Below are 13,906 nucleotides of genomic sequence, written 5' to 3'. Positions count from 1 at the left end.
ACTGCGCAAGCACGGCTCCAAGCGCCACGCTGCGCAAGCACGGCTCCAAGCGCCACACTGCGCAAGCACGGTTCCAAGCGCCACACTGCGCAAGCACGGCTCCAAGCGCCACACTGGGCAAGCACGGCTCCAAGCGCCACACTGCACAAGCACGACTCCAAGCGCCACACTGCGCAAGGACGACTCCAAGCGCCACACTGCGCAAGGACGACTCCAAGCGCCAAACTGCGCAAGAACGGCTCCAAGCGCCACACTGCGCAAGCACGGCTCCAAGCGCCACACTGCGCAAGCACGGAATTCTAATGACGTTGGTGCAACCAGGGAAGTCAATCAAAGCGAGTGGGCGGTGACGCCCGTGACTGAACCGAAAATGAATCACACCCCATGACTAAATGAGCAGGTACTATATAAGTATATAAAGTGCTTTTTATACATCATCACAGTGCCATTTTTAATGAATATAACGTGTTAGTGATGCACATTGCATCTCTAACAACGCACTGGCGACAATTTAGATGCTTGAAATGACGTGACAGGTTCCCTTTAATATGCAAGGAACATAGCAGTGGGCATTATTACTATGTGGGGCACTAAGAGGAATATAACTTATAGCAATAGGCAGTAGAAGGCACAAACAAGGCAGCAGTGGCGGAGTACTGGGAGGTCAGTAGAATGAGGACTTTGTGTAAGTTGGGAGTAGATGGGGACAGTGCTAGAAATGTGACTTGTAAATGCTGCAGAAGAGTGGAGGTTGGAAGAAGTCATCATGGTGGTCTGGGCCTGGTGAAAGACTGGGACAGAAATAACATCACCAGTATTATGTATACCTGTACTGTAACTCATATATTGTCTACCTCTATATGGTGGCTGTATGGCGGTAATTCCGCTCTTAGACTAGTGATTATTAGTTAGAGCTAGCCATAGATGTGGCTACCTGCAGATAAGGCCCACTCAGATGTGTCCCTCCCCCGCTACACTTATCTCAAGAACATTATAGTTGTCACTTAATGTTAATATAAGTGGTATATAGCTATATACGTACACTCACTGTCACAGATAATAAATGTATTAGTAATCACCTTACCATCCCATGACTAGAGATGGCGCTGCTCTGAAGACAAGGCACCCTGCCCTGCTCCCTACACTTCTGGCATGGCTCCTACACACTCACTACCACCAGCCACAACAGACCGCCTGACGTGCGGAGCACATGACCCCCTGCCCCAGCAGCCTGACACTTTCCCGCCCCTTCGTGTTGTGTGTTCCTATTCCCAACCGCCCTCCCTCTAGGTAGACCCTGGCGTAACAAGCACTGGCTTCGGCGCAGGCGCATTCCAGCGTGTCGGCGGCGTTCTTTCCTCTTCCTTTCAGCGCTCTGTGACTTCCGCTCCCGGAGTGCCCCGCGCCGCATCATGGACCATAGTGGTGAGTAGAGCGGGGGAGACGAGCTGATAACAGCCGCCCCGGTGCTGTCCGCCCTCCGCTCCTCGGCCCTGCAGCCTCGGTGTAATGGCGGCAGTCGGAGTTGGTTACTTGGGATGAGTCCGGGGTGCTGGCAGTCTGGCGCTGAGCTGAGGCCTTGTTACGCCACATCTTCCTGTGTGGCACCGGGCAGTATGGGAGCCTCCCACTGTCACCGCAGACTGCGGGCGCCCAGCTCCTGCCTGCTGGCGGCCTCCACTCCTCTGGCCCGTGCAGCATGTCATGGGTCGGCACTTGTGGCTGGGCTCAGCCCGCCAGTGCGGCTCTCCAGGACTTATCAGTGTGTACAGAGTCAGACGTGGGACATACACTAGTGATGCAGGTTAGTGCTGGGCTCAGTGGCAGACTGCCATGCCTGTGTGCCCCATACTTACTGGCCTCCTGCATGTGACCCTGCGCTGTGGAGGTGATGGTTGACATGTCTAGAATATTTGGTTTAGATCCAGCAGTATTATGTATTATTCCCTGTTGGGAGTATATAGCTCCAGGACACTCTGCCACACTGTACTGACATTCTTATGTTACTATGTAAGAGACACGCTTTTTGTTCATTTTCCTTAGAGAATCTGATAGATGCTGGCCAATCCACGGGCAGCACGTATCAGCCGTCGGCTGTATGATCTTGGCCGGGTTTGTGACTCTGAAATATTGCAGCATTTCAGAGAAAAACATACTTTTAATAGCTGCCGGGAACCATACTGTAGACTAGTTGGACAAGTGTGTCCTTGGCATCTTCTCACCTCCCACTGCCCTTGATTGGCAGGTTTCTGCCTATGTGTGTGTATATGACAGCGGCATTTAACACGCTGGCATGGGGGCGTGTCATTCCATGCTCCCATCAGTGTGTGCCTGTGATGTGATCATGGGTTCTTATGACAGCCAGGGCTCTGCCTGGGACCGGGCTTCAAAGGAGACCGTGATTTTCACTATATGCAGCAATGCTGTGGCATCGCTGTACATAGCACCAGCAATCAAGACAATCGCAGCTTCAACTAACAGGAACAGTGAAAAGTAAAAATAACCCACAAGTTCAAATTGCCCCCCTTTTTACTATTAAAAATAAAGATATTAAACTATCTAAAAATAACCTGATTGGTAAACTCTGTAATTAAAAAAAAAAAATCTAGAATGCTAAAATTGCTTCTTTTTTTTTTTGGTCTCTGCAATTCCACAAAAAATGATGTTACAAGCAAACAAAATGTCACATTTGTTCCAAAATGTTATGAATAAAAACATTGTCTTATCCCACAAAAAATAAGCCCTCACCCAGCCCCATAGACCAAAAAAGTAAAAACATTCCGGGTCTCAGTGGCAGGATATAAACAGTGTAAGGAGCAGAACACCTCAGCGCCATCACTGTGTAGCAGCTGCTCCCGGGTACTGCAGAGCAGCTGTTATTTAAATGGTGAAGGTGTTCTGCTCTGTACCCTGTTTACATTCGGGTGTAATAGCTGACCTTTGGGGGTGCCGCGCGCGTGTCAGACCCCTTGTGATCTTGATGATTTATCATAACGATGGGTCATCAATATCATAGTAGTATAAAACCCCTTTCATCTGGTGTTACACATGCAGTTTTTGATCCAGACACCAGTGGATAGAAAAGAGAATCATCAGATGTTTTCATTGCTTCTCTTTTCTCTTCCGCCTTTGACTCAAAAACTTCATGTGTGATTTTGGGTACAGTGGAGCAATAACATTTGCAGGATCTCAGTCCAGAATCCACGTTGGTACATCCGAACCAGGGCACTGCAAGCTTCTTTCAGTACTCAGATGCCAGCATTCTGTGCACCTCTTGTGATTAGTAGGTCCATATGACGTCATGCCTGGTAATCATAAGATAAAAAAGAGGAAGGGAGGAAAATTTGCCATGTTCTTGTCCGCCTGCTGTGGATGACAGACCAGGGCTTACAAATTTGTTTAACCCTACCTTATGTTGATTTTATATTCTGCTGATTTTATTGCAGACATTTCTTCAACTTAAGATTGGATCCATTCATCTACATAGGGTTGTTTCAGATTAACCCCTTTAGCACCGTGGGGTTTTCAGTTTTAATTTTTTCTCCTCCTCTTCCCAGAGCCATAACTTTTTTTTTTTATTTTTCCATCAATATGGCCATGTGAGGTCTTGATTTTTTGCGGGACGAGTTGTACTTTTGAGTGACACCATTGGTTTTACCACATCGTGTACTGGAAAACAGGAAAATAAATTCCAAGCATGGTGAAATTGCAAAAAAAAGTGCAACTCCACAATAGTGTTTTTTTTTTTTCTTTTACCATGTTCACTAAATGCTAAAATTGACTGCCATTATGATTCTCCTGGTCATTCCGAGTTTGTAGTATTTAAGTGGTGAAAAAAAATCCTTTTTTTTTTTTTTACAAAATTTGGAAGGGCGCCATGTTCCGAGACTCATAACGTCTCCATTTTTTTGGGATCTGGGGCTGGGTGAGGGATTATTTTTTGTGAGCCGAGCTGACGTTTTTATTGATACCATTTTCGGGTAGAAATTATGTTTTGATCGCCAGTTATTGAAATGTTGTGACCCAAAAAAACCCCGTAATCCTGGCGTTTTGATTTTTTTTCACGTTACGCAGTTTACTGATCAGATTAATTCTTTTTATATATTGATAGATTGGGCGATTCTGAATGTGCAGATACAATACCAAATATGTGTATTATTTTATTTTTTTTTTTTAATTGTTTTATTTAGAATGGGGCAAAAGGGAGTGATTTGAACTATATGTATATAGGTGTATATATGTGTGTGTGTGTGTGTGTGTGTGTATATATATATATATATATATATATATATATATGTGTGTGTGTATATGTATGTATGTATATATATATATAATGTGTGTGTGTATATGTATGTATGTATATATATATATATATGCGTGTGTGTGCGTATATATAATGTTTTAAAAAACATTTCTTTTTTCGCTTGCTTCAATAGTCTCAATGGGAGACTTGAAACTGCGATCATCTGATTGCCTTTGTTGCACATAGCAGAGCTTCAGCGCTGCCATGTGTAACAAAAGTGCTCATCTGTTATGAAAGCCGACCGCTGGGCGACGCTCATAGCAGATCGGCTATGACAACTACAGGGGTCTCCCACAGACCCCACGTTGTAATGCCAACCCATCGGTGACCCGCGATCATGTGACGGGCGTGCCGATGGGCGGGTCTTATGACGAATTTCTGGCATGGCCATTTTAAATGCCGCTGTCGGAGTTTGACCGGTATTTAACATGTTAACAGCTGCAGGTGGATTGCAAATCCACCCGCAGCTGTTAGGGACACAGGACAGCTGATCAGATCAGCTGTCATGTGCCGGAAAGGATGCGGGTTCAGCATCGGTGCCTGCATCAAACAGGGGGAGGCACCCTTGGACGTACTCGTACGTCCAAGGTCTTAAAGGGGTTAACAATCTCAGAAATTTCCAAACAAAATCTGTACCATGTGAATTCAACCTTAGTGATGCGTTTATATTGACAATCTTTGGTAAAACGTCTGGGCTTTGCTTCTTACTTTAGACAATGATTTACAAGGTACGAACAGTATGGGATCGCTGAGTGGATTGGATGTCAGACGTCGGATTCCGATAAAACTGATTTCTAAGCAGCCGAACAAAAATAAAATCTTGGCTCGACCAATGAGGAACATGAACAGGATCCCTTCAAAGCCACAGCAAGGTGAAGAAGGTATAGTGTACTGTTAAGTAGTCATATATCTGGTCATTTTGCTCCACTCTTGTGTGCCCTACGTTCATAATATTACATTTAATTTGCAAGAAAGCTTGTCCCCTGGTAGCTGCAGGGTGCTGGTACTCCAGTATATTTCTTTAGGTATACCATCAGCTGGTGCTTGAAGTTGTACAGAAGGTCACCTCATCAGAAGTCCTGATTTTACAGTCATATTTGTGGTTTATGTTCCTCAAAACCAATAAATTTCCTCTCTGACTCAATTGTTTTTGAAGAAACTTAAAGGGAATACTTATGGCAATTATGGCAGTATACACCATACTCGCGTGATGTTTTAGCCTCATTGGAAGTATTTGGTCAATGACCAGGAGGTTTTGTCCTACCCCTTTGTTCAGGCTCTCTTGGTTTCTGGCACTATGGGGCACAGTAAAGTCTTAAGGAAACTTACATTTTACAAATGCATAGTACAGCACGAGAAACTAATTCTGTCTAATATTTAGACAAGGCTAACTTAAACGTGCAACATTTTAAATTCTGACACATTTATTCTAGACTTTGTCCAAAAAAAATAAAAAAATTTGTAAATCTGCACTTTGTCTTGAACACTGAGTAGTCAAGAAAGATACATTCTTAGCACAACATGGAGATGTTTGTATATGTTCCCACAGCATACATGCAGCTGGTTTTCTGTGAGGACATGCTAACGGAAAGTTAGCTGTATGTTACAGTAGAATATTTGTGAGTGAGACTTCACAAGCTGCATAGAAAATCCAGCGCAGTTTATTTAAAAGTTATAGCCTGTCAATTCATGCTGTGGATAAAATGGGCTGCAAATCCATAACCGTTTTTGCCACTATGAAATGTCCTGTGAGATACGACCTCAAGGGTATGTTCACACGTTGAGTATTTTGAGTGCAGAAATTTCTGCATCTCTTGGCAGGAAAACGCAGGCTCAAGCATTGCTTTTTTTGCTGCAGTTTTGCTTGTTTTTTTTGCTTGCGTTTTTTTGTGCATTCAATGGGTGAAAAACGCAGGCAAAAACACACAGAGAATTGACATGCTGCAGATTATTTTCTGCATCAAATCTGCAAGTTAAAAATACTCAATGTGTACATGACACTTCAGGTTTCTCATTCACTTTCCTGGCATCAGGCTTTGCTTCAGGTTTTGTTAACAAATCTGCGCGGAAGAAAATGCCACAAAAATGCAACTTGTGCACATGGCCTTAATGTGACAAGGATTGTCCTTTTAGGGTGACAGCACACTATATTTTTTTGTGCCTTCTACATTGTTTTTACGTTTAAACTCTAGCGGTTGTGTTTCTTTCAAGAAGGTTTTGATTACAATGAAGATGAACGGTATGATAACAAAGGAAGTGATATGTTTGGCAATCAAAGAAGATTTCCTGCTCACACTTTTTGGGACTTTAAGGTACAGTGTTTCAGTGAAGTATAAAGCTTCAACCTTTTAGTCTGTCATTTTGTATTTATTGATGAGTAGCATCTGATAAACTGGTATTATTATTTTCGAAACCGAAGAAATGGGCCAGCACACCTGCTGGTATAAGTGCAATATGTTGGTGCACATTCACAACATGGCCATTAACAGACACAACCTAGGATACCCTAATTAATTTCTGTAATTACTTCCCGTAAAGAGTGGCGATCATCAGTTTGTGGCTGCCCTTTTTATTTAAGAATACTATGGGTTGCCACTGATTTACCAACAATGCTACCAAGTGTCCCTAATGACCCGACTTTGTAGCAAAAGTCACTCCAAATCTTCAAGTTTGTGGGATCTCGACATGCAGAGCGGGCCTCCACGGCCACCCTCGTAGGTAAAACGTGAGAACGCGTACATACAGCACATACTTGCATCTGAATGAGGTTTCTAGCAATAAGTTGCTTCATATACTTATATGTATTCTGATGCCCACTCATATAATGTGTTGTGTAGTGTAGATTTTATTTTAAGTGTGTATACCGAATTGCGCGTCCTTTAATATGTCTGGTTTGCCTTCACAGCTTAATCTTATAGGAGAAAAAGATGATACACCTGTTCATTTCTGCGACAAATGTGGCCTGCCAATTAAAATATATGGACGTATGGTAAGTGGTATGAAGTAGAGTTCCTCTATCTTTTCTGTCTGTGGTATGACTTAAGACTGCACAAGTTAGAATTTCGTGGTGGTCATGCATGTATCATGCATAGTCTATGGAGCTAATGAAGAACAGAACTCAGCTGTTGCTGCTGGCCCATCGATGACCAATGACTTTAGTGGCTGGGCTCATGTGTGACATCATTTCTAATCAAACTTCTTCCAACAGTCATGCAGTGAGGATGAAGGAAGGGCTTGGGGGCCCCAGGGATCAAACATTTATTACTTATCTGCTATACAATTTTTTGAAGGATAAGCCCGAGGGCTGTGGAGTTGGTAAGCCAATCTTCCGACTCCGAATCCTCAATCTCCCTGACTTCCGACTCCACAGCCCTGCCTCACTACTGAGCGTGTACATAAAGTGCAGCACAGATTCATCTCAACTAAAAGCAAAGATCCTTAGATCAGGAATAGAACAGACATTTATAGGACATTTCATAACTTTCCCAAATTCTTATGAAAATATTTACAGCACATCCTACATTGTACTACTGTACCAATTTATATTCTATTTTATACCAACTTCACCAAAATGGACACCGACTCCACGGCCCTGACTTTGAACTTGTCTTGTCTGGTGAAATTTATTGTAAAAGTTGCAGGTTACTAATCTGCATTTGTGCTTTTGCTGTTTTTTTTCTCCAGATACCTTGCAAGCATGTATTCTGTTATGACTGTGCCCTATTACATGAGAAAAAGGCTGATAAGCTTTGTCCAGGGTGAGTTTACTTTGCTTTCAGCTTTTTTGCCTCAACAGGTCTTTATTTTATGTTGTTGAGTATAATGTATGAAGCCTGTCTCTCCCTCTTATTGATGAGGACAATTTTAGATATCTTATTGAAGCAAAACTATATATAGTGTCACTTTTGATTTTATTATTAGCTGTAATAAGCTTTGAAATACACATTCCCTTGTAGAATTGCCAAAAAAATGTACATACCATAAGTTTCTTTTGTCTTACAATGTCTTTCTTTTACTTTCCCAAAAGAACCCTTGTTGAAGAAAGTATTGACACCTATAAACGTGTGAGGTAGGTTCTGCAAGAAGAATATCTTTTAAGGGCCGCTACACAGGGTTGGTGGAAAAACATGGTTTAATGGATTTGCAAGTAGTTCTAAAATGGATTTTACAAAGGCTGTGCAAAAAAGTGTATTCTTTGAGCAGATAAATTTATACTATATAGTCTGAAAATATGAAGGCTTAATCTTCCTAAAAGTCTTAGTACAGTTGGACAGTAGTAATCATAATAATTTACTCTGTATAGCGCAAACATGTTCTGCAGCACTTTACAATTGAGCAATTAATATATTCATGTATTTGTTTTTTCTGAATCACCGATATAAACTAGTGTTGCCATCATTGGTGAAGAACCACCTAATCTGTCTGTGACTACCAATGTCATAATACCTTTCTTATACATCTTAAGGTCCACCATACAGAATAATGGGCCCCGCACGGTCCACCATACAGAATAATGGGCCCCGCACAACGGTGGTGGTTCTGGTGTCGTGGGCCAAATAAAACCACCCTGCGGGCCAGAATTTGACATGTATGCTTTAAAGGGTTAATATTGACTTTTAGGATTGCTACAGCCCATAGATGGCACCAGTGTTCAAGTCTTCTTCACCGTAGAGGCCATTTGCATACTGATGTATAGGTATTACAGGTTCTCTTCTTACACTTGTGCAACCTTCCTCACAAACTGCACAGAGCTCCAGTTTTCAAAATAGCTACTGGTAGAGCATGTTACCAGACGTATCCATCATCATCCTCTAGTTGAATAAGCCCTCACACAGAAAAACTGTTTTTCAATTGGCAGATGCTGGTGGACATGTCTGGTCACAGGCTCCTCCATCAGCTGCTATTTTAAGAATTGAGTACAGGAGAGCTGTGTGTTCTGTGAGGAAAGCTGCACGAACAAGTGCAGGAGAAGTACTTGTAATGCTATAAATAAAGTATTTGAGGTTTTATCCTTTGAGCGGGAATGTTTTTGACAACATTGAATACACTACATTTTTTCATTAGCTTCTGTTTAGGACAATTCATGTACTTAACTTTACAGTTATGCGGGTTGTCCAACCACTAAACATCTTTAAAAGGGCTCAGACTGGTTACCTAGTCCCTTCTTAGTCCCGTCTTGACATGACAAAAATAGACAGCCAGCTTTGCCAATCATTGGCTGCAGTGGTGACCCTCCACAGCCAGTGATTGGTGTGATTTCTGGTGTGTCCAGCCAAGACTAGCTAAGTGTTGGAATGACATCCACTATTTGATATCCACTTGACAATCCCTATAAAATCTACAGTTCCTTCTTGGAATTGTAGTTACAATAAAGACATAATTAGGAAAACGTCGATCGGCCAACTGAATTCTAACATGAGATGTTGTCTCTTTCAGCTGTAATGATCCAGTTCAGAGAATTGAGCAGTGCGCCCGTGGAACACTCTTTATGTGCAGTATCGTGCAAGGATGCAAGAGAACGTATCTGTCCCAGAGAGACCTGCAAGCTCATATCAATCATCGACATATGAGAGCGACGAAGCCTGCCACTCGTCAGCAGCCTGAACCAATCCATCCTCCTATGGTTCCACCACCAACTGATTTGGCTGATCGCTTTATAATGCCCCCAGACAAGCACCTTTTGAGTCACATGCCACCAAAGCAGCACATACTGATGCCCCCACCCCCTATCCAACATGTGCCTCATGAGCATTTTAATCAGCAACATGAAGATATGCGTGCTTCTCCTGCTGAAATGGCCATGGCTCCACCTCCTCCTCGTACAGTTCCTCAAGATGCTTTCAGAATTAATACTAGAAAACACAGCAATTTAATAACAGTACCTATACAGGATGATTCTGGATCTGGGGCTAGGGAAGCTCCTCAAGTCCCTGGTCCATCTCTTCACCACCCTGAGTATCCTGGTCAACCAGTAGTAACTCATCCTCATCATATTATGCCTCCACAGCAACATTATGCTCCTCCCCCTCCGCCCCCACCCCCAATAAGTCATCCAATGCAACACCCACCTCAAGGAGCGGGCACACCCCACATGGTGTACAGCCAAGGACCCCCACCACCTTTGACAACTGCTCCACCACCAATTACTCCACCGCCTGGACATATCATTGCCCAGTTGCCACCGTACATGAATCATCCTCCTCCAGGACCTCCACCACCACAACATGGTGGTCCACCTGTAAATGCCCCTCCGCCACATCATTATAATCCTAACTCTTTACCACAATTTAGTGAAGAGCAAGGAACTCTTAGCCCACCTTTTACACAGCCTGGGGGGATAAGCCCAGGCATGTGGCCTGCACCAAGAGGACCTCCACCACCTCCTCGGATGCAAGGTCCCCCAAACCAAGCCCCTATTCCTGGGCCACATCATCCTGATCAGAGTAGATACAGGCCATATTATCAATGAGTTCTTTTGAAGTCCTAGATTTTTATTTTTGTGCTTGATTACATTGAACTTGCATTACTGTTTATAGACACTGTACTATTTTGGGCTCTGATGTGTACATAGTGTTACTCCCTAGCGATATCCTTTAACAGCATCATTCTTAATTATGTAATTGTGTCCACACAATATTGTGTGACTTTTGTTTTTCTCACACTAACAGTTTAAAGTCTCTTACCACTTTGCTTCTGAATTTCTTCTTCTGTTGCGGCACATCTTTAGCTATCGTTGTGATAGTAAATGCAGATGTTTAAAACCAATGTATATTTAGATGTACAGATGTATCCTTTGCCCTTTTAAATGGTGTGCGTTATAATGCAGTAACAACTACTGTGTTGTAGTCTGGTATTTTTACCAGTGGTTAAATAAATCTACTTTGTTAGAACTACTAGACAGAAACACTCATTTTATTTTGGGCATGTCACAAAGAATTCAACTAGAGATCTAACTTTATGCATTTGAGAAGATTTATGTCTATTGGGTACTATTCATATTCTAGTAATGGCAACTAGTAAAACGAGACACTTTTTATAGATCAGCAGAACAAATATTTAAATCTTACTAGTGATGAGCGAGCATGTTCTGTTAACCCTTTCGGTGAGCATTCTCGGGTGCTCGCCGAGTATCTTCAGCGTGCTCAGGTGTTATGTTTGAGTCGCGCAGTGTGCATGATTTGCGACTGACAGCTTTAATATATGTGAGGAATGCCTAGGAAACAGGCATTCCTCACATGTATTAAAGCTGTCAAACAGTCGCAAATCATGAGCACGGAGTGACTAAAACATAACATCCGAGCACGCTGAAGATACTCTGAAAACACCCGAGCATGCTCACTCATCACTAAATCTTACCCTTTTATAAGTTCTTTGGGTTGGAGGCTGCTTTATTGATAGGGATTGATTCTATAGATGGGGGTGTTCCATTGTTGGAATCTCCTGTCTTTCAACAATAGATTGTATAAATAAATAAAACAAATTCGCTCTACACACCCTCTCTGGGTCCATCGCTGAGTCTCCACTGCTGCTCCTGATATGTTATTAAAGAGTAGTAGAATACGACCTTCCTTACATGAAGGTGCTTGGATAGGATCCCAATCCGTCAAAATCAAATAGTAAAGAGAATCTGGCACTCAAGGTGAGTATGGTAAGAAATTATTTTACTTCTGCAGTCCCCTATACCGTGTGAATATAAACATGATGTTTCGGTCGTAATTGAGGTTTATCAAACAAACACAATCACGTATGACCATGAAGCTTGGAGAAAAAGAAAGAGGAGCTGCGCTAAGAGATGTGCGACCACCATCGCTTAGGAAGAGAGACCCATCTCCATAAGCAACAGTGATCACGCATCTATTAGTGCAGCCCCTCTCTTTTTCTCCAAGCTTCATGGTCATATGTGATTGTGTTTGTTTGATATTGACCTTTATCAATCAAAACATCACGTTTATATTCACACTGTATAGGGGACTACTGAAGTAAAATAATTTCTTACCATGCTCACCATGAGTGCCGGATTCTCTTTACTGCCTGAAATGTTATTCTCATCAGCACCTGATATCTTGAAGACGTTGCATCCAATCAGTGAGCTCTGCAGCTTGTGACGTGTACTTTGGCAGAGGCACTGAGCTCAGTGATTGGCTGCAATGGTGTCAACTTTATATCAGGGCTGCCGACAATTCATACACAAGGAGCAGCGGCAGAGACTCGGTGGACCTGAGGAGGGCGAGTAGAGCAGGTTGTTTGTTTGAAAAATAAACCTGTAGAGGAGAGACAGGGGTTTTTCCATACCTGCAAGGGTATGTGGCCACGATGTTTTTGTTTTTTTTTCCAGGCAGATTCTGCCTGAAAAAGCGTATTAAAAAAAAAAAATCAGCATAATGCACAGCAATGTAAAAACGATATTGCTGTGCACATGTTTAGTCTTCAGTTACTTATTTTAACCACTTCAGAGTGTGGGAACAGTGGAAGAGTTAAAAGAAGTAGCATATTCAACCTTCTGGCAGCTTCCACTTGAGGTCGTTCACAAGTCCTAATTTAAAGTATAGAAAAATAAAAAAAACGCCAGCTGGTATTGCCATATTCAGTTTTCTTTCTGTCTGAATATTGATGGTATACTTGTTCGGTCATATGATCTCATGGTTTCTTCCTGAAATGACATGCCTTTTGTTCTTTGAAGTGGGTCACAATCTCCGTAACCAAAACTGCCTTCATGATAAATAAAGGTCAACAACGACTACCATTGAAGTTCTCTACCCCTGGAGGACAAACTGCTTGCATTATTAATTTGATTTTAGACCTTGTGATGCTGATGTACTTGCATTGAAAATCCATGTCAGAATGGCTTTATAATGATCATTTTATGCTTATGAGTTAGAGCTGGACTTGGAAAATACGCATTTTAATATTAGGTAGAGAAGCTTTCATAAAAGTTTTATATAGCCATTCTGATATGGATGTTTAAAGTAAGAGCACTATCCTCATCAGGTCTAAGAGATCTATTTATTAATGTATGCAGTTTATATTGTGAAACTTGGTGACAGATGCACTTTAAACTGTATATAGAGAAATATAATCATGGCATCCTCTCAACAGGCAGAGATGGTACTGGCTCTAGCTGCCTGTGTGATGCATCTTGGGATTGATGGCATAGAAGAAAAAAATGCAGGGTGAAGTTTGGGAGTCATGGAAGAAAATATTAGGGGAAACTTCAGGAAAGTACGCTATATGTAAAATAAGTGCAGTGTGAGAGATAGTAAGGTTGGGGGTGCAGGGATGGAAAAAAAAATGGTGGTCTGCTTCTTTAACATTTGTGATTTCACAATAAGTCTTATCTGGCCCTTTAGAAATTCAACTGCTTGTATTCAGAATAGACTGAAAAAGTTGGTTAAAGGGGTTGTCCAGTCAAAAGTGATAAGTCTGCAGTCACTGTGTGACCGCAGACTTATGAATGCCCACCAGCGCAGGCACTGTGCTCTGTGCGGTTTCGCCGGTATGAGACTCGGTAACAGAGGGTATGTATGTGTTATACATACCCCTGGCCAGTAGGTGCGGCCTCTCTCTTCATACACTTGTATTGAGCAAGGCCGCGCCCACAGGCCG

General features: G+C 42.4%; 1 protein-coding gene and 1 long non-coding RNA gene across 5 annotated transcripts in view; one reads left to right on the top strand and one right to left on the bottom strand.

The window, feature by feature from the left end:
- The window catches only part of LOC141166003 (uncharacterized), a 39,582-nt gene extending 38,264 nt beyond the window's left edge, over positions 1-1,318 (bottom strand). The window contains exon 1 of the long non-coding RNA XR_012251230.1: positions 1,085-1,318. This is a non-coding gene — a long non-coding RNA (uncharacterized lncRNA). The remainder of the gene's footprint in view (positions 1-1,084) is intronic.
- CBLL1 (Cbl proto-oncogene like 1) lies at positions 1,270-11,193 on the top strand. 4 transcript variants are annotated; one of them, XM_073652188.1, is made up of 7 exons: positions 1,270-1,425; positions 5,017-5,175; positions 6,518-6,615; positions 7,209-7,292; positions 7,988-8,061; positions 8,331-8,372; positions 9,740-11,193. In XM_073652188.1, the coding sequence occupies exons 1-7, from the start codon at positions 1,413-1,415 to the stop codon at positions 10,770-10,772; spliced, it is 1,503 nt and encodes a 500-aa protein (XP_073508289.1). In that variant the 5' UTR covers positions 1,270-1,412; the 3' UTR covers positions 10,773-11,193. The 4 variants fall into 4 exon arrangements, with proteins under 4 accessions (XP_073508289.1, XP_073508288.1, XP_073508287.1 ...); XM_073652187.1 differs by having other exon boundaries at positions 6,515-6,615; XM_073652186.1 differs by having other exon boundaries at positions 5,017-5,184.
- The last annotated feature ends 2,713 nt before the right edge of the window (positions 11,194-13,906 follow it).

This window comes from Phyllobates terribilis, unplaced genomic scaffold (assembly GCF_046119375.1).
Source record: "Phyllobates terribilis strain yellow unplaced genomic scaffold, ASM4611937v1 Scaffold_11__3_contigs__length_659146591, whole genome shotgun sequence".
Taxonomy (NCBI): Eukaryota; Metazoa; Chordata; class Amphibia; order Anura; family Dendrobatidae; genus Phyllobates; species Phyllobates terribilis.
Note: the sequence above shows the minus strand (reverse complement) of the source record. Positions and strands in the feature narration are given on the sequence as shown.